At 40.1% G+C, this 26198-nt stretch overlaps 1 protein-coding gene across 6 annotated transcripts in view; it reads left to right on the top strand.

Annotated features, from left to right (window-relative positions):
- The window catches only part of fndc3a (fibronectin type III domain containing 3A), a 74888-nt gene that overhangs the window by 36308 nt on the left and 12382 nt on the right, over positions 1 to 26198 (top strand). For 5 of the 6 annotated variants that reach the window (XM_053687153.1, XM_017490855.3, XM_017490854.3 and 2 more), the window contains 12 exons: positions 3302 to 3377; positions 18652 to 18728; positions 18863 to 19115; positions 20309 to 20587; positions 21850 to 21908; positions 23102 to 23271; positions 23813 to 23872; positions 23968 to 24106; positions 24413 to 24466; positions 24931 to 25055; positions 25212 to 25386; positions 25999 to 26085. In XM_053687153.1, the coding sequence (XP_053543128.1) occupies positions 3302 to 3377; positions 18652 to 18728; positions 18863 to 19115; positions 20309 to 20587; positions 21850 to 21908; positions 23102 to 23271; positions 23813 to 23872; positions 23968 to 24106; positions 24413 to 24466; positions 24931 to 25055; positions 25212 to 25386; positions 25999 to 26085 (1554 nt within the window). Of the gene's footprint in view, positions 1 to 91; positions 598 to 3301; positions 3378 to 18651; positions 18729 to 18862; positions 19116 to 20308; positions 20588 to 21849; positions 21909 to 23101; positions 23272 to 23812; positions 23873 to 23967; positions 24107 to 24412; positions 24467 to 24930; positions 25056 to 25211; positions 25387 to 25998; positions 26086 to 26198 lie in introns of those variants that run through there. The other variant, XM_053687154.1, reaches the window with a different exon arrangement.

Here is a 26198-nt window from a genome sequence, read left to right as displayed (position 1 = left end):
TCTCTTGCTCTCTCTCACACACACACACCCCTTCTCTCTCTCTCTCTCTCTCTCTCTCTCTCTCTCTCTCTCTCTCTCTCTCTCTCACGCGCGCGCGCTCTTGCTCTCTCTGTAGACACTCGCATTATGTTTGACTCCGTGCATGCTTCTGGAAAAAGAGGAGCCAGAATCGTGATGTGTCCTGCATATACAGTTGATTTTGGAGAGTTGTCATTAAGGCGAAAAAGGGGACAGATAAGCCGGCATTTTGCAGAACAAAGGAAAGACGCAAGCAAGTGAAGAGACACTGTTGCATGCGTGTGCAGCCAAACGACCGTAGCATCTTTGACTCTAATTCAATAAGACTTCCCTCAGCCACCCCCTCATAGTTCCGCTTTGCAAATGCATCACTGCGTAGGTGTACGTGAGTGTGTGTGTGTGTGTGTGTGTGTGTGTGTGTACGCGTGTGCGCAGAGGGCCGGTGCATGCGTGTGTCTCTGGCATTCATGAATGAGAAGGAGTGAGAGGGAAGTGCAGAGGATGGCTGTGTTGGGGGAGACCCGCAGCCGGAGCCCCATGCCGTGGGAGTATAGGCATTATGACAGCAGCAAGACTGAGGTAAAGCGAATACACACAGCGTGTCTTCTGTTTATTCATTAGTGTTTTTCATACGAGATGTGCCCAGTGGGAAAAGAATATTCTATCTAGAATATTCTGGTAACCTGATTAGATGCTTTGGCCTGCTGTGTAATATCCTGTTAAACTTTCTTTTTGCTGAATGTTATGTCGGTGTAATTTTTGATGTGTCACTGAAGCTGTGCAGTAGGTTTTTATTCTGATCTGCTTAATGTGCTAACGTAGTCTGAAGCAGGTGCCACGAGCCTCTTCAAGTTGATGATGCACATTTTTGCCTGTTCCTAGCTCCATACACTTCTGAACTAGGTATTTAGTTTGATTAGCTTGATGGCTTGGTTTAGGTGTGGCTTTGAAAGAACAAAAAAAAAAAAAATCCTGGGGGATCAGAAGAATAAAGACCATTCTGGGAAGCACTGTTTTAAGCTCGTTCACCCATATTTAAACTCAGCAGCTACGGGTTAATGCCTACAATCTGACCAAGTCTAAATTTGTTCTGAATTACATGATTTACATTCACATCTGTTGCTCTCTTCAGTTGTTCTTCGAGCTGAAATGTTAGTTGTTTTTCTTTTTCTTCCATAAACGAAGTGTAAGTGGCTATGATGGAAAGCACAGAATTAATTTCTGCTCGCAATGATGGGCTCCAGTCTGCTATGATCAGCCTGACAGATCAGTCGCTCTCTTTTGTAGTCGCTATGGCAAACCTGAAAACATAAGGCTACAAAATCTAATAATGTTCCAGCTGCATTGCATTTCATTCACCATGGCTTCATCTCAACCTTTCATGTACCATCTATGTTTTTTTGTTGTTTGTCATCTATGTTGTTTTTTTTTTTTTTTTCTTCTTTCTTCTCCATTTTCTACACATAATCTCAGTGTGTAAGAGTGCAGGCTATGAGCTTATTCACAATGAGAATAAGCCCCCCCAAACACAAAAAAGACTTCCTGGTGGAGGTGTTTGGATCAAGACCCCTGCATTGGTGAAACAGATCAGTGCATCTGCTTTCCGCTAAGCCAGATGTGTCATGAATGCTCCTTAACAAAGGCTCAGCAGAGGGCTGACTCAGACTGGTTTCAAGAAACAAGTGTCCCTGTAATGAGTGCCGTTATCGTGCCTCTGTGACGTGGGTTTGAAAGTCAGAGCCAGGAACGCACTGTTATTTACCTTTAACTGCATTTCAAGAATGATTAATGGCTTCAGATTAAATTGGAGCTGCATGGTATTTCGATATTTCAGTTGTATTATACAAAGGTATTTAGATTTCAGTTTGGTAAATTATTTGAAGTTAAAGATGATGTGCTGCTCTGTTTTTCAAAATCAGCTTTTTCGAAGGTGGTAGACCTCACTTTGAACTGGTTTGCCAAAATGTGAGGTTTCCATAGCCTACCCCCCCCCCTTTTTTTTTTCTCTCTCTTAGGTCTTTCATTGCATTAGAACAGGATGATTATACTGAAGTTTGCTTTCAAGGTGTAAGCACTGACATTTAAGTGAGGAATTAAACATGAAAAAGCATGCTGTTATGATCGTGTTACTGATGCCAACATGAAGTTGATCATTTTCCAATATCATCATGTTCCAAACTGTTTTTCCCCCTCTTTTACCATGGCAGTTTTGCAGTGGTTATAATTATTTTATTTATTTATTTGTTAATGACATGATTATAGCTACATTTAATGCTGTGGAACATCTGGAGGACAATCACTTACGTTATAGCAGCTGTAAATATCACCAGCTTAACTTTTCTTTCTCACGATGTTATTAAAACAAAACAAAAATGCAGTTTGTTACTCTGAAACTGGAAAGTCCTCTGACTGAAAACGTATTGACTCCTGAGAATCCATCCTTAGATTGAGAGAACTTTTAATAAACATCTTCAACCCTTACGGGTTGCCCTCTCACCAATCATTTTATACTCCTGTTACTATGGAAACAGTAATGTATTCAAAGGAGCACTTTAATATAAACTTGTGATTTGAATTATAGCTGGCACTGTTGTCAAAGCTGCTGTTATAGGAAATTAATCAATCACCATCATCTGACCAATCAGATTTGAGCATTTAGTAGTGCTGTGGTTTACTGCAGCAGAAAACTTTGGTAAAATGGCAGTTCAAAACTAACTGAAGAATGCGGGACTCCTCAATGCATGGATGGCACATCTGCTTTACATATATTGCATGTGTAACCTTTCCCTATGTTTCCACACATGCGAGTATGTTAGGTGTCAGATCCGTTTAACAGAATTCTTTTTTTTTTTTCTTTCTTTCTTTTTTTTTGTGTGGAAGTGTTCATGTACTTTGTGGTCAATCATTAATGTATTTATAGCAGGAAGCAGAGAATAAGGACAGCTGGCCCACTGAAACTAGGATGTTCAGTCCTAGATCTAGGAAACTAGGATGTTCAGTCCTAGCCCTTTTGTTGGCCAAAAAAAAAAAAAAGAATTCAGCAGAAAGTGTACTTTTACTGCATGGACCAAGGACAAAACCATAAAACTGAGAATTCCAACAGTTTATGTTCACTTTACTCTTTACACTTATTTATCAAACCAGTTTGTGTAGTGTTGATAAATCATACTGAACTGGTACAGCTTATCTCTGTAGTTACAGAAGTGAGAGTGGGATAAAAAGCCTTATTCATCACAGTGTTTCTGAAGTCAGTGACTGAATTGAATTTCTTTACACTTCTTAGGTAATCTTGGTGCAAGTAAACCCAGGTGAGGCCTTCACAATTCAACGAGAGGATGGTCAGTTTCAGTGTATCACAGGTAAGACTATTACCGATTTCTTGATGTATGTTTGTTTTATTGTGCTTTTTTTTTCGTCATTCAGGTTAATCAGCAAATCATGAACGATATTACAGGAAGTGTGCATTACCATTTAAAGTACAAGTTCTTGCAACCAGATTTATACTTTGTAGACCTGACTATAATTAGCTCGTGGTGGATGGATGTTTTCATACAAGCGGAAAAGCAATAGTGATTTTATGTTACGTCTTCATTTATCAGTTACTGTCACATTTCATTTTTTTCACTCCTCACCTCAAATCAGATTTGAGCATTCAACCATGCATGCCATCATGTTAGATCATGTTATAATATTAGAATGTTTGATCTATTTCCTGTTTTGCTCATGCAACATTTCCTTGGCTGCGTCAGAAATCGTGTACTAACGCAGTATGTACTCCAGTCGATGCGTTACCTGCCGGGAGGTTCAGACTTGCCCAAAGATAGAGCTTTCAACCAGACGATGAGCCAGACGTACTTCCAGATCAACGTAGAAGTGGATTTAGAAACCCAAAGTCAGTTAGTTCAGTCCAGTTAGAGAACAGATGCTACAATTAAAACTGAATGAGTCTGATCAGCAGGAGTCAGGTTTCGTTTATCACGTTTATCAAGAATAATAATGAACCTACCATTCAAGCAATTGCCACCCCTGAATTGCCTGTAATTTGAAAGCGAAAATGCACGGCCACACGGGCATTCATAAGAAATTTAAAAGCGAGGGGGAAAAGAGGGAAAAACGCCAACGACACCCTACCCCAAAAGTGATACCGATGTTATCACACGTCGATTTTCCTCACCGTCACATCCCTAGTGTTAATAAATAATTATACATTTATTAATAATACAAGTTTTGCAGTGCTTTATTAATCACTGTTTAGTAATCCCACAGCATTAATAAAACACTGCGTTCATTCTGAAAAAGTGATCTTCAGTCCGATTCACACTGTTCACTTTCTGTAAGCACTAATGCTGCACATGCATGAGTTGTTGTGTGTCAGTAGAACATGGAGGCTGGGGACAGTTGAATAGCAGATCACTTCAGATGTAACATGAGTCTGGGACTGTAATCAAACAGCCTAATTACCTTTCTCCTGGTCTCCCATGTTAATGTACAGCTTCTCATTACTTCACAAACTCGCAGCACATAGAAAGTGAACCTGTGTGATTGGAAAGGATCTTTATGAAACTTAACTTCTTAAAAGTGCAGCAGGATTATTTTAAGTGTATTTGCGTCACACTGTAGTTAAAATGAACGCGTTTCATCCTTTTCGTCATGCGCGACACTCCTCAGAAATGCGTTCAGTGTGAAGTGGCCTTTAATTATGTTGAGAGGTTTGCGATATTAGCAGTTGAAATGTGAGCTTGATTGAATAGAGACGCTGGTGCCTTGTCCACTCAACAGTGATGCTTTTTTCATTTACTCTACAGCTCTGAGTTGTCTTTATCCCGCTATAGTGTCGTGCACCATCCAGAAGTCTGCAGTCATTTTATTTTGAATAGGCAGGGAATGCGTTCCTATGCATTTTAAGGTTTTCTACTGCTTTAATTTTTTGTTATGTCAGCAAATTGGAGGTTCGTGAAGCTGCCATGCATGCTAAACCACCCTGCTTTGCAGAATATTTTATTTATGCAGCAAGCAAAGCACTTCGGTCCTTTACCATTTGTTAAGGTGTTATTTTTTGTTTGTTTGTTTGTTTTTTTGGTAGTGAATCAAGAAGTTGTCTGATCAGATTACTAGTACACAAAAACTGCTTGTTGTACAGCTTTTTACATGGCTAACTGCCTCCAAGTGCTTCTTGTGGTCATTCATTTGCTTTCTTTTTTTTAATGGTGGGTAGTTTCCTTTTTTTTGTTGTTGTTGCTTTGGGTTTATTTCAGTTCCTCACTATTTTATAACTTTCCAAAAATGTGTTTTTAGTACAGACATGACATAAGCTTTTACTGCTTCCTCTTCTTTCTGTTTTGATATTGCTTATGATTAAGTGTGTATCAATTTCTTTTTAACACTGGAAATTCCTGAAGCTTTGATGTGCCAAATCTTGATGCTGGGTGTCTGTTAATTGTACTGGACTTTAACCGGGAGACACTTAAAATGATAAGTTTTATACTTGATACTCCTCTGAAATGTGGGACCGAACACAACAGCTATTGTTTATGCAAATCATAAGCTCATTAAACAAAGAATAAAATTAAATCTGGAAATAAACCTACTTTAGTATACAACCCATAATTTTACCTTCACTGTACCAATATGTGCAATGAGTGCTGAAGCTAAAGCGTTTATTTGCAACATGTACACGGTCACTTCATCAGGAGCTCTATGATTGCTACATGCATTTTGTCTTTAATGTATACTGATTGCTTTGACCTTTTATCATAACTGCATGAGGTAGGGCAAGTGGCCACAAAAGTCACTCTTGATGTATTAATTATATATCCATAACATATACGTGCAGTGATGTCCAAGATTGTGATTATGTACAATAAACACTACACACAAAACTGAAATCATTCTTTAAAAGCGATAGGAGAAACCTATTTTTGTTCTAACAAAAAATGTCATTAGAACTGCATTTTAATGTGAACTATGTTCTCTCAGAAATATCTGCTGTATTATTTATTTTACTCTCCATCCACTGGAAGTTTTTAACTATGTCCTCTTCCCCTTCGGTTTAAATATGATGATGCATACATGTAAAATCCCTTTGTTATGCATTATTATGGGGAAACCCAGGGAACTTTCAACACAGAGATAGATCGATGGCTATTGACCTGTACAAATCAAAACCAAAACCAGTTGTTTAATGATGGATGTGAGCAAAAACTTTTTTTTGATCACACACACCATCGGCATGTTCAAGTGTTAAGCGGAGGCCGCATAAAAAAGAAAAGCACCCGATAGGCAGGATAAAGTATGGAAGTGGATGAGAGATGCTTTGGAACGGTTTTGTAGCTGGCGGTTCAAGTGCTCTTGTGAAGATGGAAGGGGATGGTCTTAACAAACCATGAATTCTGCTAATTAAAAAGATTTTCCAGAGACAACATGGCTGCTTTTGCAAAGAGGTTCAGACTTGGCCAGAGATAGAGCTTTCAAACAGATGATGAGCCAGACGCACTTCCAGATCAACATAGAAGTAGCTAAAGAAACCCAAAGTCAATGTTTAGCAATGATCATGCCAATGTCTGGATTTGAACTCTACTGAAAGTCCACATGCACAAACCTAGACATATAAAGAACCTCATATGGTTCTGCAAATCTTATGGTTCTGCATTTTTTAAAATCTTATTTTATATGAACTTTTGCTCATTTTCTTGTGAAGGGGTGGCTGTCATTTTAGATTGCACTCTTGTCTATACCTGTGCTAGAAAGTTGAGTCACTTCTCTGACAAGATGTTTCAAATGTATTTTGTTGTACGTTATAAACTCAGCCAAGACTTCATTTTAGAGATGGTTGGAAAGATCTTTTGATATTCTGCTGGAGTGTCTCCTTACTGTAGAGGAAGCCCAGCAGCTCTTTCCCACGTGATGTGACTGAATCCTTCTATTTGGATTGGTGCTTCATTACCTAGGGTTAATTCTAAAAAGCCTGTGTAATCTTGCCAGACCTGCAATACCTGACATGAGGTATTTGAACTGACTAAAAGCCAAGAGATGTACTGATGATGATGATTACATTACCCCACCATTCTGTGTAAAATGAATCCAGTCTGAATAAGGGTTATGTGAAAATAAAATAGCAGCCTGTGTCCGTGTTCGTCTTTCACATGTGTCTGGGACTGAAAGCACTGAGAGATGCAACTCTTGAGTTTGCACCACCCTTGTGTTTAACCAACAGTAACATTGCAAGTCCACTGTAAGTCTCCTGAAACACTGGTACTGTATCACTGACGGCGTTAAAAAGTTTTTCTTTAAATGCATTTGATGTGGATGCACTCCGATGCATCTGATGATGGAAGTCATGGTCATGGAGAACCCTCTCAGCACAGCAGTCAGTGTTCTCCCTGTTGAACGCTCAGTCATAACAGTCAGTGTTTGAGCTCTGTGGGACTGCTATGAGATGTCTTGCACGTTCACTGTGTGTGAATGGTTCTTTTGTGTTCAGCTATTATGTGGGATGTATGAAAACATTCTGAACTGTGACTGACTCAAAGAAAGACTTGCTCTGCCAGAGCCTCTGATTGGCAGTTGGTGCCATAGTAGGACGTGGAGTGTATCCGAAAGTGAAAGATTAGTGTGCGCTGCAAAGCTTTTGATTAGGCAACAAGTAGTGCAGGTTATTTTGCCTGATTTAAGCTCTGCCTCCGCACTGTTGACGATGTTGGGAGTTCATCTGTGCATACTTTCGATTTGGTGGTATTGTTGTTGCAGTGTGTTTCCACTGGTCATGCTGACCTTTATTCTCTATAACAAGGCTTATGTTATGTCAGAGGTCACGAAAAGGTTTTGTATATTGAATGTATGACAACACAAAGCCGTATAGACTTGAGGCACTGTGATGAAAGATTTAGGCTTGTTTTTGACAACATTGAGGAAAACCTGACGGTTAACAGTTGAAGCATGGAGATATGTGACAATGCACCTGATACACATTGAAATCCCTACTGTCCTTAGTATACAGCATTTGATATAAAACAGATTAATTGGTTAAATTTATTTTTAGAATTTTTTCTAAATAAAATTGTATTTTAAAATATCAAACTCCCTAACCATCCGCAACTTTTTCTAACTGCTGTTCATACTGTGTTACATGGCAGCCTTACGCACTCTGAGAAAGGCGCTATCTGCCCTCTTCAGCATACATTAGCATACACCCATAGGCTAGTGTCACTGTGATTGACAGGGCAACGAGAAAACAGACAATTTCGTTCCCTTTGATCCCAGCCACATCTATGTGTGGTATCATCGCGATTCAAACCCACCAATCTTGCACCACTTCCGAGCCCCAACAGTTGTTTTTTTGTTTTGTTTTTATGCAACAGTACTCTATTGGTGGGAAGTTAATAGAGAATGCCTTTGACAATTGTGATCTGATATTTTTGTCCTATTGCCCACTCCTAATATGTGCCATAGCACAGGAGCATCCTTAAAAAATACAAGGCACACCTGTTCTCCCATTTCAAGAGTAAAAGTCACTGTCGCCTCTGGTTTCTACCACCAGATTTCCGTAAAGCCGCTTTATGACTATATCTATAGTTTAAAAATGACATTGAATCAGATTGAATATTTACCTAATTATCAGTAAAAGTGATCCAAGCTTTACTGATGAAATACTTTAACATTTACATAAGCCTAACCTAGAAATGCTAGTGATGTTTATAGGTAGCTGATAGAAATGTTCATGTTGTGGGCATCTTACATTCTTAAGTAGCAGAAACTAAATGCGTTAAGCATCTAATAATAGTTGCACAAGTACAGCTTTATGATGCAGTTTGATTATGATGAACGCCGGCTGTGTTCTTGTAATGAAGTTGGCTTTGTCATCGAGCTTCACGTGCTCTCTTTGGCTTGGACAACGTGGAGACATGCTAGTCATACCTCAGATATCTGTCATGGGTTCTTCACACTCGATAAATGATGTGTAGGGTTCTAGATGAGGATGTGGCACACTTGGATGTGGTGAAAGCACTTCTCTGTAGTGGTTAACCTCAGGCATTTTCCCCATAAACAACTGCTATACATAGATCACCCCTTCCTGACTAAAACGATGTGAGTGGCCTAAATTTACAAGTGTCTTTTCCTGGAGGCGTGTGAAGTGCAGGACAAAGGAGAGTGAGGCGTGTGCTAACTGGCATGTTTCTGCAACCGCTTGTCTGTCAGTGACGCTGGCAGATTGATGACTCACCGCTTATCATGCGTTCAGGGAGGGAGGTGGCTGTGCCTGATTCATTCATTAACCTTGTTCGTTCTGAGGTTAACTTCTATTGTTCTTGACCTTAGACTGAACTGGAGGCAACACTGAAATCAGTCAGATAACCCCTCCTTCCAATTTCCATCCCAGGCCTATTTTAAGGATTCATTCATGTATTTTTAGTAGGAGGAAGTACATAAATGTTGCATGCAGGCCAAAGGCTGCATATCTGTCTCCTTAATATGAACAGGCAGGACTCTGGAAAGATGAGAGGGTGGAAAAAAAAAAAGCAGAGGGGGGATCAGAGAGTTTTAATTTAAGGTTTATCACAGTTGGTGGCAAGTGAACCATAGTACCTCCTGTGAGAAACCAAATTTAATTCCGTCCTAATCGCCCCAAGTGTGCCTTAATTTGTAGCTTGTGATTCTTATCTTTTCCTGGAAACTTGTAGCACAATAGAGCAGACCACAAAATGGCTAACTGAAGGCAAAATCAGTGTTTAGCAATATCCCAAGCTTTGAAAACCTGTGGTCTGAATTCAGAATATATTGTGTAAATGTGAGAGACATCACACTGGGGAAACTTCAGCATGTTTGCATGATGATAAAAGGTAAGGAACATAAGCATATATAATAAGATTAACAGTGGGGTGGTGTGTGTTATGTTACCACCTCAAATTATTTTCCAGTATCCTGAAGTGTTTTATTCCACTTATACCACATCAATTTGCCAATGCTAATGTTTTTGTTCCTGTTATCACTCACATTATAATAGCTATAGGTTACCTCAGTAGCCCCCCCCCCCATGTCTAATAAGAGACAGCTTGTCATGTTACTGAGAAACTGTAAAACCACTTTGTCCTGAAGACTTGCAAAAGAAAAGCGTTCCTTCTATCATTGGGATATGGCGAGTTTCAATCCCGATGGCGCCGTCTGTGGTCGAGAGCCAAGGGGGCATAATTGAGTGTGCGCTCTCTCTCACCTGTCAATCAGAGCAACACTAAACAATCGTGGGCTTCTGTGGACTCATGTATGCGGAAGAGGGAAAATAGCGCTTTCCTCTAAATGTGATGCATTACTCTGCGTTGAAAAGATGTGGCTTGCTGACTTCACGTGTCTCAGAGGAAGCATGTGTTTGCCCTATCCCCCCCAGTTGGTACCCTTAAGTGGATGGGGGTAGAAAAGGGAACAGCTTTACCGCTGATTGTTACGAATTTGCAGGTACCTTCCAAAAAAATGCTAAACAAACATCTCTCAGAAATTTTCCATGGATTTCTATAGATTATGTACACCAGCACCACATCGGTTGGGCCTTCATCATTGAATGTTTGTAGACGTTCACTTCTCCGTTGGTCCTCAACACGTCCAGTCTTTTTGAATTTGTTAATAAGTTTGGCAACAGTGTTTTGTGTGTGTGAGATGTTCGTGCCATGTTTCCTGTCAAAGTCCATCTCTACCTTGTGACAGCTTCCTGATCCAGCCATGAGAATGATTTCAGCGTGTTCTTAAAGACTTTCTGGAAAATCTATATAATGTAAACTAAATATGAAACATTTTGGAAGACAATTTGCCAAAAAGTGTCAATTTCCCCCTATGTATGGAGATGTTTGGGACATCCTGTAGATATAAGATATTAGAACTTGTCTATCGATTATAAATTGCCTGTGCTGCTGTTCTGGAAAATGAACAAGTACCTTCTGATCAATCCGAGTAGAGAATTCAAAAGCGGTGGTGTAAAACGTTAAAGAATGGGCTTTATACGGCTTTCCTTTCTGGGAGAGAGCTTTACTCTTCCAAGAGTTGGACAGTGTATTAAAAAAAAAAAAAAAAAAGTGAGACTTTATATAAATAAAAACACCTCCCGTCACTTCCAGTTGATTTTCCTAGCATTATCTGTTATGCCTGTAAATCACAATATCTGTGTGCTCAGTGAAGCAGAATGCATATGTCATGTGAAAGAGAGGCTTAAAAGGTTTTTGAGGTTTGAGAGAGAGAGGGAGAGAGAGACCATACTGTATGTGCACTAACATGGAGTGGATGGTTTTTATATGGCCATTTTCGCCAGCGTGTTCTAGTTTGGATCCCAGCACTCAGTCCATTTGCGCTGGCCTTTTACAGAGGTCACCAAACCTAGACTCACATGGACGTCTGAGCTTTATAGCACTTTTCCACCGGATAGTGTGGTACAGCATGGCGTGGTTAATAATGCAAATCCAGAACTGTCCATATCCTGCTCGAGTATCTGTTTCCCCATGAAGCAGAACTACACTGACTGTCAGATGAAAAATTCATTGTATGATGAAATGTTTAGCCCAAAGGCCCAATGGTTTTTGGAATGTCAAACTTTAAGCTTCAAAAAGAGGCCACCTTTATAATAGACTTATTATATAATAGACTTGTTCATTTTTACCTTTTTCATTTTACTGCATCAGAATCATCATAATGGCTGAATATTCTTGTGATTTGGAACGAATCTTTATGATTGCTTTCTAAGCTGAAGTATTGTCAGTTTTGTGTAGTGCTATAGCATAACATTAACAAGATAACATTTTCAGATTTTTTAAGATCTTTATCCCACACTTAAATACAAAACCCGTTCTTAGCCCCAATTGGGTAGTGCTTGCGTTGTTGTTGAGCAACTTGTATTTATCTCATTTATACATTGAATTGTTGGAGTTTAAGGGCCTTGCTCAAGGGCCCAACTGTGGCAGCTTGGTGGTGCTGGGGTTTGAACTCATGACCTTCCAATCAGTAGTCCAATGTCTTTAACCACTGAGCTGATTATACAAAACAAAATACGAAAGAGCGTTTATCAATAGGCTATGCATTATTATTTAGGTAATATTATGTGTGAAAGTAGTTCTCTAGTCACTGTGAGAGTGAATGAATGAATAGTACTCGAAGTAAAATAAAAAATATCAGACACAAATAGGCTCAACCTAAATAGGAACTTGTTTCACAGTAAAATGTCATTGTCGCTTCACAGGACTCCTACTCGGGTGCGAGAGACCGCAAAGAAAGTGACATGTTCCAGTGCTTTAATCTCCATGGAAATAGTGTGAACTTTAGTGTGAACTCTAATCGGAGATGTTATTAGCTCGATTGTGTGACGATTGCGTTTGATTAGCGGTCTGCAGTATTGCTGGCTCTGTCCATGTGTGTGTTTTCGGCGCACGTGGTAGCTCCGCAGGATTGGGGAGCAAATTTATCTCTTTATTACAGTACTGTGTGCTTAGCAATGGAAACGTGTGGGATCAGGGTTAATTTACTGACGCTGTGCCAGACTGTCTGATGAGCGCTATTGGATATTAGAGTTCCGTCAGCGAGCTAAAGTGCCCATTCTTATATTCAGAAATGCATAACGGCGTTTCTGTGTTGAGGAACGCATGCAGGATTCTTGTTTTTGCTTCGACAGGGTGACTTAAATCAGCACAGGCTTAAGAAACACCTAATGCCAATTTGACATGGACTCCATCAGGCCTGCGTGTCAATCACATTAATCCAAACAGGACCATGTGACTTGATTAGATTCAGCACTGATGTGTCTGCTCACTCAACTCCATTCCTGTTCAATCTCATGCACACACACTCGTGCGCACGTACACACACACACTTGCACACATTCATTCATAGCATCTGCAGTCCGTAGCTTTGCGAGTAAACCAGTCGGTGACTCATCCTCCTCTGGCTGTGCTGCGTGCAGGAGAGATTTTAGATCTGTACACCTTTTTCTGGATGGGGGTTAGATCTGAAATGGGCTGTTGCCTTACTATTTTTGAGACCATTCTTTCTTTTGCTTATATCATAGCTCTTTGGTTTTATCTAGCTGCTTGCTGTTGTGTAACTGCTCACCATACTGACTAATAAATCTGCGTGGGTTTGGAGAATTACTCTCACCGCATTCCCCTTTGAATACTGTCCAACGAATTAGCCAAATTACCCCCTTAAACCATTCCGTAGTGTTTTTGTGTAGTTTATTTCCTCTCTTATTGCTGGAAAACAAGCAGAGAAAGGTGGAGTTGGGCATGTTTTTGTGAACACGGTGCTCTCTTTTTTTCCTCTTCCTCTTGGTTTTATAGAGAGAGAGAGATGCCACAGGGGGCGGATTGTTTACTGGGACCTTGAATTCGCAAATATACAAATGTTCTTTGCGGAGGATTTTTCCCTTCTTTCACTCTCTCTCATTCTCTCTCTCTCTCTCTCTCTCTCTCTCTCTCTCTCTCTCTCTCTCTCTCTCTCTCTCTCTCTCTCTCTCTCTCTCTCCCTCCCTCCCTCCCTCCCTCCCTCTCCCTCTCTCCTTTCCTCACTTTTCCCAGGGGGAGAAAAATAAAAAAGGGAATAATAAGGTTTTTTATTTGCAGGGGTTCTCAGGTTTTTATAGTAAAAGAAATGCAACACAACCCTTCAAACATTAGGCACAATATAAATGAATAGCATATTAATTGATTTGAGCTATTACAGTTTTTTTTTTTTTTTTTTTTAAATACCTGAAATTTCCACCTCCCTTAATGAAATATTTATAGATTTGAAATGTTTGTACGTCATATTTCCCAGAACATTCTGTTTTTAATTAAAATCGATTACATTTTTAATTTAGTCCTTTCACAAATCACTCGTCCAGGGTTGCTATGTGTATACAAGTATATGTAGTGCGTGTTTATTCAAGGTTTTGTGGTGACTGCCTTGTCTGATTTAGGCAAGATGTAGACTATACTTGAAACTAGAAAAGTTTACTTTCCTTCTTTTTATTCCAGGTAAAATATGTTCTGTACAGCAGTAAATTAAAAACAGTGTGCATGCAAATGTTACTAGTGTCTATATCTTAACTGAAACAGACAAGCATCAGCATTTACATATACATCTTGAAAGCCACGGGTTTAAGGGACAGATTAGGGTGGCGTTGGTGTAGTTGAGCAGTTAGTCTAGTGGATACATTGGTGATTGTGTTTTTTAATTATTTGGGGGTCTTTGTAATTAGACGCCAGCAGGGTGCCTACTCTAACAGAGTGTTATTCGGGATAAGCTGTAATTAAGAGCAAAACCCAGTCTGCTCCCAGAGCCACGGTCAGTCAGGTCGTTGACAGCAAAGCAAGAGCCCTTGTAAAAAAAAAAAAAAAATAAAATAAATAACAATAATAAAAAATAAAAAACCCATGTCAGTGCTAGCTAGCTGGATCACACATGCGTTAGTGCTGGAGACTGTACAGAGCGAACAGTCTGGTGTCTGCCTCCAGCACAGGCACAGCTGACATACGAGACAGCACACACAGTATAAGCTTTTAGCTCGTTTCAGCTTCGCCCAACATCCCCTGCCGTCTCTTTCCTCTAACACACACACAGTGCTGTTTGTGTATTAGGAAAAGGAGTTTAGCTGCTGTTCACATGCCAAACAGGCCTGCCTGCTGTTTTGGAGTTTGGCCTATTCCTGACTCAGCCTCCGTTTTGTGTGTGCGTTTTTTTTTTGTGTGTGTGTTTTTCTCGCTCTCTGTTTGTTGATGCTTCCTCCGGAAGGCTGACTCTGGAGTCCACGTCAGCAAAGCAGCAGCCTGACTCTGTTCCTGAGGGGAGGTGTGTGTGTGTGTGTGTGTGTGTGTGTGTGTGTGTGTGTGTGTGTGTGTGTGTGTGTTTGAGTGAATGAATAAGAGAAGGGGGATGGGGGATGAGGAAAAGAGGGGAGAGAGGGGGATGTGGCCTTTGTGTCTCATCTGCCAGAGCTTGTGCGTCAGTCTGATGTAAGTGTGGGTGTTCTCAATTTTTTTTTTTTTTTTTTTTTTTTTTTTTTAATAAATACTTCTATTCCTTCCACAGTTTCACATCCTGTCTCTCTTGATCCCTCCTTCCATTCCACTATGTCTCGTTCTCTCCCCAGAATATTTTGCCATGTCACATTTTCCCTGTTTCTGGCAGGATCTTATTTTCCTGCCGCTTGTGCTCAGTGTCTTAGAAACAAACAGAGTAAAGGGAGGAAAAACTGTTCTCAGCTCAGAGCCAGCTGTGATCTCTATTACAGCTACAAACACCTTGTCATCCTCCTGTTGAGCTTATTGCAGGCATATGCCTCTCTTTGTTTACCTCATCTGTAAACTCAATGGACAGATGCACATCTGGCACTTCCAGAACTAAGACACCCAGGAACTTCTTTCAGGAACTTTAATTTCTGCAGCCGTTTAGTTCCTTCTCTAGGAGGTTCTTTCCTTTAGATAAGGTGTGAACTTGCTTTATTCGACTTTAGCAAGCTTCACCTGCATAGGCCTGCCATTAAAAAGACCTGCTTTTATCTAATAATTGCTTTCTGAAGCTTGCTTTCCATCAGAAGTTATGTGACACAATCGGCAAAGCAATGTTTCTGCCACGCTTTTGTTTTTACAAAAGTGGACAGTTAAAAACGGCCCAGGAGTGGATTTTTTTTCTGCATTGTTATAGTGGCATGCTGTAGCAAAAAAAAAAGCTTGAGGCATGAGATTGTGCTTCACATCTGTGCGCGCACACACAGCCGATTATAAAAGTTGTTTTTTCTGTCATACACTGTATTGCCAAAGGCTTGTATACACCTGACCATCTCACCCATACATGCTAGTTAAAAATCCCATCCCAGGCTTTCCACTAGATTTTGGAGTAGATTTTAGGGGATTTGTGCCCCTTCAGCCACAAGAGCATTAGTGAGGTCAGGCACTGATGTCAGGTGAGAAGGCTTGGTGCGCAGTCTGCATTCCAGTTCATCACAAATGAACTGCGGTCAAGACACTGTGCAGGGCATTTTGAGTTCCTCCTCATCAACCTTGACAAACCATGTCTTCATGGAGCTTGCTTTGTACACGTGGCATTGTCATGCTGAAATAGATTTGGGATAGGCTCATTAGTTCCAGTGAACGGACGTCTTAAAACTACAGAGTACAAGGACAATTGTGTGTTTCCAACTTTTAGGAATCAGTGTGAGAAAGAGCCTCATTTGGGTGTGATTTTAAGGTGTCCACATAGTTTTGACAATAGTGTAATTGCACAATAATAGAAAAAAAACAACATATACTCTGCAAAAAAGAAAAAAAGAAATGTCCCTTTTTCAGGAGACTGTATTTTAAAGAACCATAAATAATTATTGCACATGCACCTGTGGAACAGTCCTTAAGACACGAACAGTTTACAGGCGATAGGAAATTAAGGTGACCGTTACAATAACTGAGGACACTAAAGAGACCTTTCTACTAATTCTGAAAAACACCAGAAGAAAGATGTCTAGGGTTCCTGCTCACCTGCGTGAACATGCCATAAACCTGCTGCAGGGGGGCATGAGGACTGCAGATGTGTCCAGAGCAATACACTGCAATGTCTGTAATGTAAGATGCCTAAGACAGTGCTACAGGGAGACAGGAAGGACAGCTGATCGTCCTTGCAGTAGAAAATTACATGTAATTATGTGTCCCCCCCAGACATGATCGAGAACTTGTGAATGCCTTGGTGGAAGATTGGAGTAACATCTCACAGCAAGAACTGATCAATCCGGTGCAGTCCATGAGGATGAGATACACTGTAGTACTTAAAGCAGCTGGAGGCCACCACATACTGACTGTTACTCTTAATATCGACTCCCCCCCCCCCCCCCCCCCCCCCCTTTGTTCAGGGACTCATTATTCCATTTCTGTTTGGCAAATGTCTGTGAAACTTGTTCACTTTATGTCTCAGTTGTTGAATGTGTTTGTTAATACAAATATTTACACATGTTAAGAAATTAGCTGGAAACAAAAGCAATTGAATCTTGGGTTTTTTTTGTTGTTGTTTTTTTTGCAGAGTGTATATTTCCTTCTTCATGTTCTCGCATCTGCTGCGATCTGAAATGTCCTACATGTTATTCGATTTGTGTCACTTTTGTCATTTTACAAAATGGTCACTGTCCCCGCAGTAACCTAGTGTACAGTTCCTCAAAAGATTCTGGAAACTCTTTGGAAATAGGTTTCATGTTTCTCAAAAAGTGTGTGTGTGTGTGTGTGTGTGTGTGTGTGTGTGTGTGTGTGTGTGTTGGCTTCAGGTCTACTCACCTGTTGCATCAGACTGACTCACTTCACATCAATTATGTAGATTCAGTCTCTCCAAATCAGACTTCAAAGCTCCCACAGCACTCCACATCAAAGTAAAGACATAATGGTTGTCTATCTAAAGTGCTTGTGTATTTTTGCTTTGGGAAGAACAACATTCTCTATAATGAAGCTGGCAGTTGATGATTGATGGGCTCCAAAGTTATTAGTTATTACTGGTAAAGTGTAAAGTTTAGTTAATTATAAAAAATGCCTTTTTATTTCTTCCCCTACAGCCAGGGATTCTTGAGCATAATAAAATATCATGTGGGCATTTACAATGTGTCTGTGCATGTGAGTGAATGTTCATTGGTTAAAAATATGAATATTGTTAGTTAAATATTCTAAAAAGTACTTTAGGAGGTATTCTTGATTTAATTTTATAGTGCGTCACCTATCAGAACTTATTGATGAGCCTTTCTGTTCTAGGCTTGTGTTCATCCAGTGTAATAATCTCTAGAAAGTATATATCCCACTCTGGGAGCAGTAACAGCTCATCAGCAGCAAACCTCGTTCACCAGTGTGTTTGGCTCTTCCAGCAGACTTTATTCCCTTTTTTCAGCCGTACCTTGCTTGGGGGGAGATTTTGGTTGGTGGTTTTTGGAGTTGATTAATTTCAGAGAGGGTGGAATTTGTGCAGCTTGGCAGTTATGTGACAGGCCATTTTCAGAGAAGTGTTTTACCAGCTCGAAGATGTTCAATGCTGGAACGGCTTGCTACCTCAAATTGATGGAACACAATTCTGTCTTTATACAACATCAGGGCTTCTCCATCAGTAAGAGTAAGTAGTATTATTTTATCACGTACAGTAATTTTATTTTATTACCCCTATAACCTTTCAGCTGTAAGGCTTCCACTTTCTCTCAGTGATGACCCTGCAACTTTCCATCGCCATCAGCACAGCTGACTTTGGCTTGAACATGTGGCATACCTCCATAAACAAGCAGCATCTGGTTGTCTAGCATATCATCCCCCACATAGCCTAAAAGTGGTGGTGTGAAATCATCCACACTTGTAAAAACCTCTTGTTCTCCATATTTAGCTAGTTCACTAAGCTACAGTCAGGGGGCAGGTTTGCTTCGCACATCCGGGGTTGGGGGGTTGATGCCAGAGTCTTCATGTTCAGAGTCTTCTCTCCGTGCTTTGGGGGTTTCCTCCGGTTTCCTCCCCCAGTCCAAAGATATGCATTGTACTCTGCTTGCCTTTTCCAAATTATCTGTATTGTGCATTCATATCCATGTGTGAATGAACCAGTGTTCTTATAGGAACAGCTTAGAATCGTGCTGCAATATATTTTTGAGAGAATATTGTAATGCGCAATTGGTTTGTGTTCTTGCAGGTCCTGCTCAGGTTCCCATGATGTCCCCAAATGGTTCAGTGCCTCCAATATATGTGCCTCCTGGATACGTTCAACAAGTGAGTTTTTAAATGCTTGTTTGTTTGTTTTTTTTACTTGTCAGATCTGGAGATTTCCCCCCCTTTGTTTTTTTGTTGTTATTGTTTCTGCTTGTTATCTTCATTCTCTTTTTCTGTGTGTGATTTGTCCTAAGATCATTGAGGAGAATGGAGTGAGGCGGGTGCTGGTGTTGCCTCAGGCGGAGTTTCACCCTGGGGGCCACTCTCCGCTGCACCACCCTCCCCCTCCTCCCACCCACCCCCACCTGCAGGCCTTCATCCCTCACCCGCATCCCATCTTGTCTCATCCTCCTCCTCACCTGTACTCAGGCATGGCTGGGGGAACTGGAGACATGAATGCCCAGTACATCTCCCAGTACCACCCAGCCCACATCTACCCAGACCAGGGTGAGTGTATGTGTATACACACACACTAATCCCATCCAGTTTGTACTGCTAATCCATTCAATCGTTTCTCATGTCATCCAGTTAATAGTTACTGTTGTTTACACATTTTTGTATGATTTAGAAACCCAGATTTAGAGGATGATTGCATGTCAGTTTTATAACTCGATTTTCCCAGCAGCTCAGTCGCTTAAATATCCTTAATCCGTTGTAAGTTTTAATCAGTTGGACACGCATATTTGAGATTTAATAATGAGTAGATGCACTAGTGAATAAACAGATTAATTGCTCAAATAGAAGTAGTTTATTATTAGGAAGCTCGAGTCACCAATTAATTTGGAAAGCTGCCTGAAGTCACCAAAAGACACGTTTGAGCTTTGTTCACGGCGCTGTTTATATAATTTGCTTGGAACTATCGGTGAGCTCAAATGGGTTTCAAGCTGCATAAATCATTGGATTTATTTATTTTTTTTTAAACATAGATCTCAGTTTTTATTATCTGGCGCCAAAAAAGAACTTTCTGTTCGTACGGTTTGACTTTCTGAGCAAGCACAGCACGCTCTGACCATTTTTACAGCCTCTGCTTCCCGTACAAATGGAGACTGCAGGCTTGTTGCATTTTTAAAAAACATTTTGTTCTGTTGCTTTAAAATGGTGTGAAAGATCAATTTAATTGGTTCCCAGTTTGCATGAATAGTTGGGGTAAATATTTGTGAGTTCAATATTGAGCAAAAGAGTATTGGGGGTTATTTGATTCATTATTGTGCAACCATTAATAAAATGGCAGTTCAATTCCAAATTAAATACCAGATGATTAAAATATCACTGCCTGTGATCTTTCTTTTGTATGTTGTGATTGCATAAGTATTCCCCCCCTTGCTGTGAAGCCCCCAAGTTGGTTCTAGTGCCATCAGAAGTCAGATATGTCTACCTGCGTGCAATAAAAGTATTATGTGACCTCCATATAGTTACACCTGTTCCCAGCCCCAGAGATTGTAGATTGTTTAGATAGAGATGATAGATTGTTAGTTTGTTTATATATATATACGCCAGTTGCCAGTATGTGGGATATCAGTAGATATCAATGTTGCTTTAAATTCTTTTTAAATCTTTAGATTTTTTTTTAAAGAATACAAGCTGTGTTCCTTTGCCATATGCAACTAATGTGTGTGCGTGTGTGTTTCCGGTTTCTCCAGACACTCACCCGGCACACGGACGCGCAGCGTTTCACCGGGATGAAAGGGCTAACAAAGCGCACGAACGGCTGCAGAAGAAGCTGAAAGAGCGTCAGGGGGGTCAGGCAGGAGGAGGAGGGGGAGGTCAGGCTCCCACCAAAGACAGTCCTCCTCTCTCTCCACAGAAGAACCGTGGAACCCCACCAGCAGCTGGAGGAGAGCTCCAGAACGGCCTCCTTAAAGGGGTAGAGGAGCAAAACCAGGCTGCTACACTCACCGGCCTGGGAAAAGAATGTCCAGGTAGAGTGAGACACAGAGCTTGCTGGTACTGAGATATAATACATATCGTTATGCCTTGTGGCATCATATTCATTAACCATACTTCTATCAGTATTTTTTCTGTCATGCCTTATGTATGACCCTAACCCCACTATCGTCTGCACTGGAGAATCTGAAGCACTATGTAGCACGCTAGTATATGATTGGGGATTTGAGATTCAAGTAAACTGTTTCATTCTCAGTTGATGTTCTGTCGCATAAACATTACTAAACTGTCAACCATAAAACCACTCTTCATGCTAGAGCAAATGTTTCCTTCAAAATATGCAGTGCATTCTGGGTATTTGGTGAACTGAATGGGGTGCGCTGTCAGGCATATGCTTTGTCTTTGAGATAGAAGCCTGGTCAAACTGCTAAACTTGGCACTGTTGAGTTAGCATTAATCATGTGATATGGAAGTGTCATTGCATCATAACATCTTTTATTCAGTATGTAAATGCAGATCATGTGAAATGTTACTTGGGTTTAATTTATATGTTGGTTTACCAGGTGGGTAAAATGGCTTTGACATGTCTGTTTTATCCCAACATCACATGAAGATTTTCTGTATCATTGTCTAATTACACATTTTTCCCAGACCACCATAGAAGCGCATCTAATATTGAAAAGTTTTTGGTGACTTTAAAGGGCGTATTGCTAGTAAAGGGCGCATATTTTAGTACATACTATAAACTTGTAGTGTACTGTAATGTGAAAGCTTCATGGTCATGGCTCCATGGTCAAGTGCAGGATTATCAATTGACTGTCAAGACTTTGGTCTAGCGAGAGTCCAAATCACTTGTACTGAAGTCTGCTAGATTTCATGCCTGTAATCACTTTAAACAGTTCTTTCTTTTTCACATATAGACCAGTTAGTGAGGCAGACAGTTTGAAATGGCCAAAATGATAGTCCTGTCAAATCTCCAATCTAGCGTAGAAAGTGGTGCTACAGCTACTGAGAGGCGTGAACATGCTTTTGGGACCGAGTCTCTCACAAACCTGAGTGTAGACCTGACTGAACTATGCATCTCTGACCTCATTCCACCCAACAACTAATGGTACTAGGGGCCATATTTCACACCTTATTGTTCTCCATTATGGTCTGAGACCACAAAAGTCCAAGCTTCTGCACAGATGCATATATTTTATGATATTCTCTGAAGCAGAATGTCCTGTATAGAGAAATGAGAAGGTAAATAATCATGTTGAAATTGATGGTTTCTTATGTTAATCTCTGTACTTAGAATCGAACGAAAAGATCCAGGCTGTTCGAGAACAGTTAAACAATATCATCAAGCCTGTGGTGAGTATATGAGTTGAGTATATGTAAGATTTGAGCGTACATTATATGAGTGATTCTCTGCTAGACTGAATGCCTGTAATTATCATAAATCTGTCAGAGTATGCTATGGCTGTGACTTTATATTCTGCTTCAATTACATAATAACGCATTTGTGAGAATGATAAAATATGTACAAAATTGTGTGAGTCGTGTCCCTGTGAGTAATAGCTGACTGTAAAGGATCATTAAAGCTGTATATAATTACATCATTGTCAACCAGATTACTACATCCTTGTTTATTCTGGCATGTTCGAACGTTTTAATATGGGGATTTTTGCTCCACTGTGTAGGTTTATGATGTTTAAACACATGGAATGATCTTCTGTCATTTCTCGATATTCAGTGGCTGTTCCAATGGGTTTAATTCATCTCTTTTAGCAAAGTTGTGTTCAGATGACATTTAGTGGTAGACTCAAATGGTTCTTCGAGGGTTTTTCACTCTAATATTATTAATGATCATCATACCTTGCCTTCAGGTTGTACTTTTCCATTTGGACCTGTAACCTGGTCAATAAAATAACCATGATGGATATTGATTGCTGGCATAAAGGTTGTGGTTAATAATAGTCTAGATATTTTTGTGTAGCAGCTAGTTACATTGGTTTTGTCTTAACAATCCTTACAAGAGCCCTGAGAGACTAAATAAAGTGACAGAAGGAAATGAGGCGGGCAGTGGAGCGAGGGCTCCGGATGAAGGCCTTCTTGGTCCGGATGGACAGATTATTTCCACTGAAATGACTACAGAGATGTGAGCAGAGGTTACAGAAGTAGAGAAGAAAACAAAAAAGCACAAAGCAGGAAAAAAAGAGCCGAGTTAAGCTTTCCATGTGCCGTTTTTCACGGATTTATGCACCTGTTCAGTTCTATGCTTTTGATTATCAAATGTCCACAGCCACCAAGTTGTATCTAATGGATGCTAAAAATAAATATTCTGCTTGTCCTCCTCTCACATACATTTTTGTTTGTTTTATGTCTGGAGTACTCCTCTGCTTAAATTAATCTTATGTAACTCATTCCAGAAATACTGAGGCTGTTGTTAGACATGAAGCTCTTATATTATGTGTTATGGTTATATCAGCCCCTTCAGAAGCTGGTTTATCAGAGGTGCAGCTGAATGGTAGTCAGTGGAGTTCACTGGTTTGCGATGTCTTTAGGTGGTGGATATCCAGGCCAGAGGAGCGTGTCTCTGCTGGACAGCTCCAGTAAGGAAAAGCACGGATGAGGAGCAGAAAGAGCCAGAGGAGAAACCTGAGGAGCCCAGTATCAGTTATGAGGTGTCCATCTCATACAGTGGCAGGGATGGCAAATACAACACTGCCTACAGGTAATACTGCAAAATAAATTCAGTTGCTAGGCTCCACAATAGACAGTAGTGATGTAGTCAGAGTTTATTTGGACCTAGACAGACCCTGATTCAATAACTTGCCTTGATTGGTGTGATTTCAGCCCGAAGCTGTCACGTTTGAGTCTAAGATCCAAAGAACAAAATGTGTAGTTCACTATATTTTGCAACTCGTGAACACTTACATTGTTGCCATCGTACTTTTGATCTTAACAGTCCTCAATATACAATATAAACAATATCCACAGGTTTGATCACCCCAATGCTTTCTCTGCGAAATGTTAATTAGTTCTTGTCAAATTAAATTACAGAAAAAAACCCCACCTTTTTGTCATTGCTTATGTTGTATTTAGGAAGTTTGTAGTTTGTTCTTGTGAAAACCCTGTTTTTCACTTTTGTATTATGTGATTCGTCTGCATTTTGGATTAATTTTTAAACCATTTTTATAAAGGTTGTTATTCACGACTGACATTTTGAAATGTTTTTTTTTTTTTTTAATCTTCTATTTGTCTTTTTGGACCAGTGGTAAGGAGCTTAGTGCAACCATAGAGAACCTAAGACCAGCAACAGACTACCATGTCAGGTCTGTACTCTGGTTAAGATACACTATGGTATTCATTTATGACCTTCAAGATTTCTAAAACTAAGAGGAAATATTGTGCACATTTGCACCTGTAGGGTCCAGGCCATGTATAAATGTTTACAAGGAAACCCCTCTGAGCCTGCAAGTTTTACAACTCTGTGCTGTGAACCCGACACACCCGTCCCACCTCGCAAAGCCAGCGGCACCAAAAACTGTCTCGTCCTGCAGTGGAAGGTGGTACACGCGCACACACACACACACTGCACGCATGCACACATTTCTTTGCTGCACACAAAGTCACACTTTTTTTGCAAGTTGTCTTTGCGCGTGTGTGCGGTAGTCATTAACAAGCAATCTGACTATGAGCAATCATCTTTTATAATTAATATTAATGTTTTTAGAATATTATTGTGTAAAGTCATTACAAGTCAGTGCACATTTGGTAATCTTGTATCTCTTTAGCCATGATTGTTCATAACAGTGTTTTAATAACTACCTACAGCATGGTCTGTTTATTTTAAAACAAATATCTTCTTCCAGGCTCCATGTGATAATGGTTCAAAAATTCAAAACTACATTCTACAGTGGGATGAGGTAATGCTTTATGCACCATCACTATTTGACACTAAGTTCATTTAAGTACACACTATCACATTTGGCAGTTGCTTAAGTCACAGCGTCCTGTCTTAAGTCAAGAACCTTAAAATAAATAAGATTAACTGTTAGCTAACAGATTAATTCTGGACTTTGATTTAGCTGGCTTGCTAGAACAGTGTCTTTCTTGTTTTTTTTGTTGCTGTGGTTTTTTTTTTTTTTTTTTTTTCACAAATAAATGAAGCACAATGTTTTGTGTTTAGGAACAGAACAGATGTGTAAAATAGCTAACAGTCACTGATTACACGTGATTCTTGGCATCAGAAGTGTCTTTTGATTCAAGTTTTCAGTATTTAGTTATTTTATACTTTGACTGTTAAGCTGTAGTATACATGGTTCCTCATGGTGTGTGCTAATTGTAACTTTATGATCTGTGGTGTATTTAAATTGTCCTATCTGAACAGGGTAAAGGTACAGGAGTGTTTGAGCAGTGTTACTACGGCCCTCAGAAGCAGTACAGGGTGACCAAGCTCTCGCCAGCATCCAAATACTCATTCCGCCTAGCAGCCAAAAATGACATGGGTGTCAGGTGTGTACTGTGTGTGTGTGTGTGTGTGTGTGCGCGCGCGCGCTGCGCAAATTGCTATGTGATGAATGTGGATGTGGGAGTGCTTATTCAATCACCATTCTAGTGACTTTTTCTTGACTTGTACATAGGTTTTTGTGTTTTCACTCTCTGTTGTAGTGAGTTCAGTGAACCTGTAGACATGCTGACCTCGTGCAGTGTCCCTGCACCTCCAAAGAGCCCTGAGCTGCTCCAGGCTGGGGTCACTTGGCTCTACCTGCAGTGGAACAGGCCAGACAGCTCACCAAAAGAAGACGAGATCGGTTACGTACTGGAAATGGAAGAAGAGGGCTCGGTATGAACCCAGCACACATAATATATGTTCACAATATACAAAAAAAGAAATAATGCTCCGTAGATGGACATTTTGAACTTTTTCCTTCAAGTTATGACAAAATCAAAGTTATCCAAGTATTCTGGAGCGAACACTTTGAGGGTTTTTTTTTTTTTTTTTTTTTAAATGCAAAGATTTTTTTCCCCTTAAATACTTAATCCACCAAACTAACATGGATACATTTTTTTGTTGGAGAAAAACAAACAAACACTTGGCTAGAGTTATTTAAATACTTATTGGACAGGTTTTTTTGCCAAGAAAAGTTATCCACATGATTTTGCTGAATTAGACTCGACTATTCTCTAATGCATGCACGAGCACAAGCTTATACTCGTAATTAACAAAGCAGTGAAAATCTTCTACAGCACATGCATTTGCAGTTGTGGATAGGGAGTAATTTAGTCCCAGTACTGTCTGGGTCTCGAATATGTTTATTTAGGGTTCACACACAGAGAGGTGCAGAATTCACTTGGCATTTGCATTCATGTCATGGGAGTCTCACTTGCACACAGACAATACACATGCAGGTTCAGGATTATGTAGTTTTAACTGCTGTTTGGTCTGTATGTGCAGGGTTATGGGTTCCAGCCCAGCTATGATGGTGATGAACTATCATGCACAGTGAGGAATCTTCACCGGAGCACCAAGTACAAATTCAGGGTGAGACTGGTGTTCTTCTAACAGCAGTAAATGCAGATGTGTTCCTGCAGTAAGAGACCAGCTTTTATACAGTATTTCTAATTGTAATAATTGGAGAATAGCAGATTACTACT

The sequence above is a fragment of the Ictalurus punctatus genome, chromosome 17 (assembly GCF_001660625.3).
Source record: "Ictalurus punctatus breed USDA103 chromosome 17, Coco_2.0, whole genome shotgun sequence".
In the NCBI taxonomy this organism is placed as follows: Eukaryota; Metazoa; Chordata; class Actinopteri; order Siluriformes; family Ictaluridae; genus Ictalurus; species Ictalurus punctatus.
This window is presented reverse-complemented; position numbering and strand designations above follow the sequence as displayed.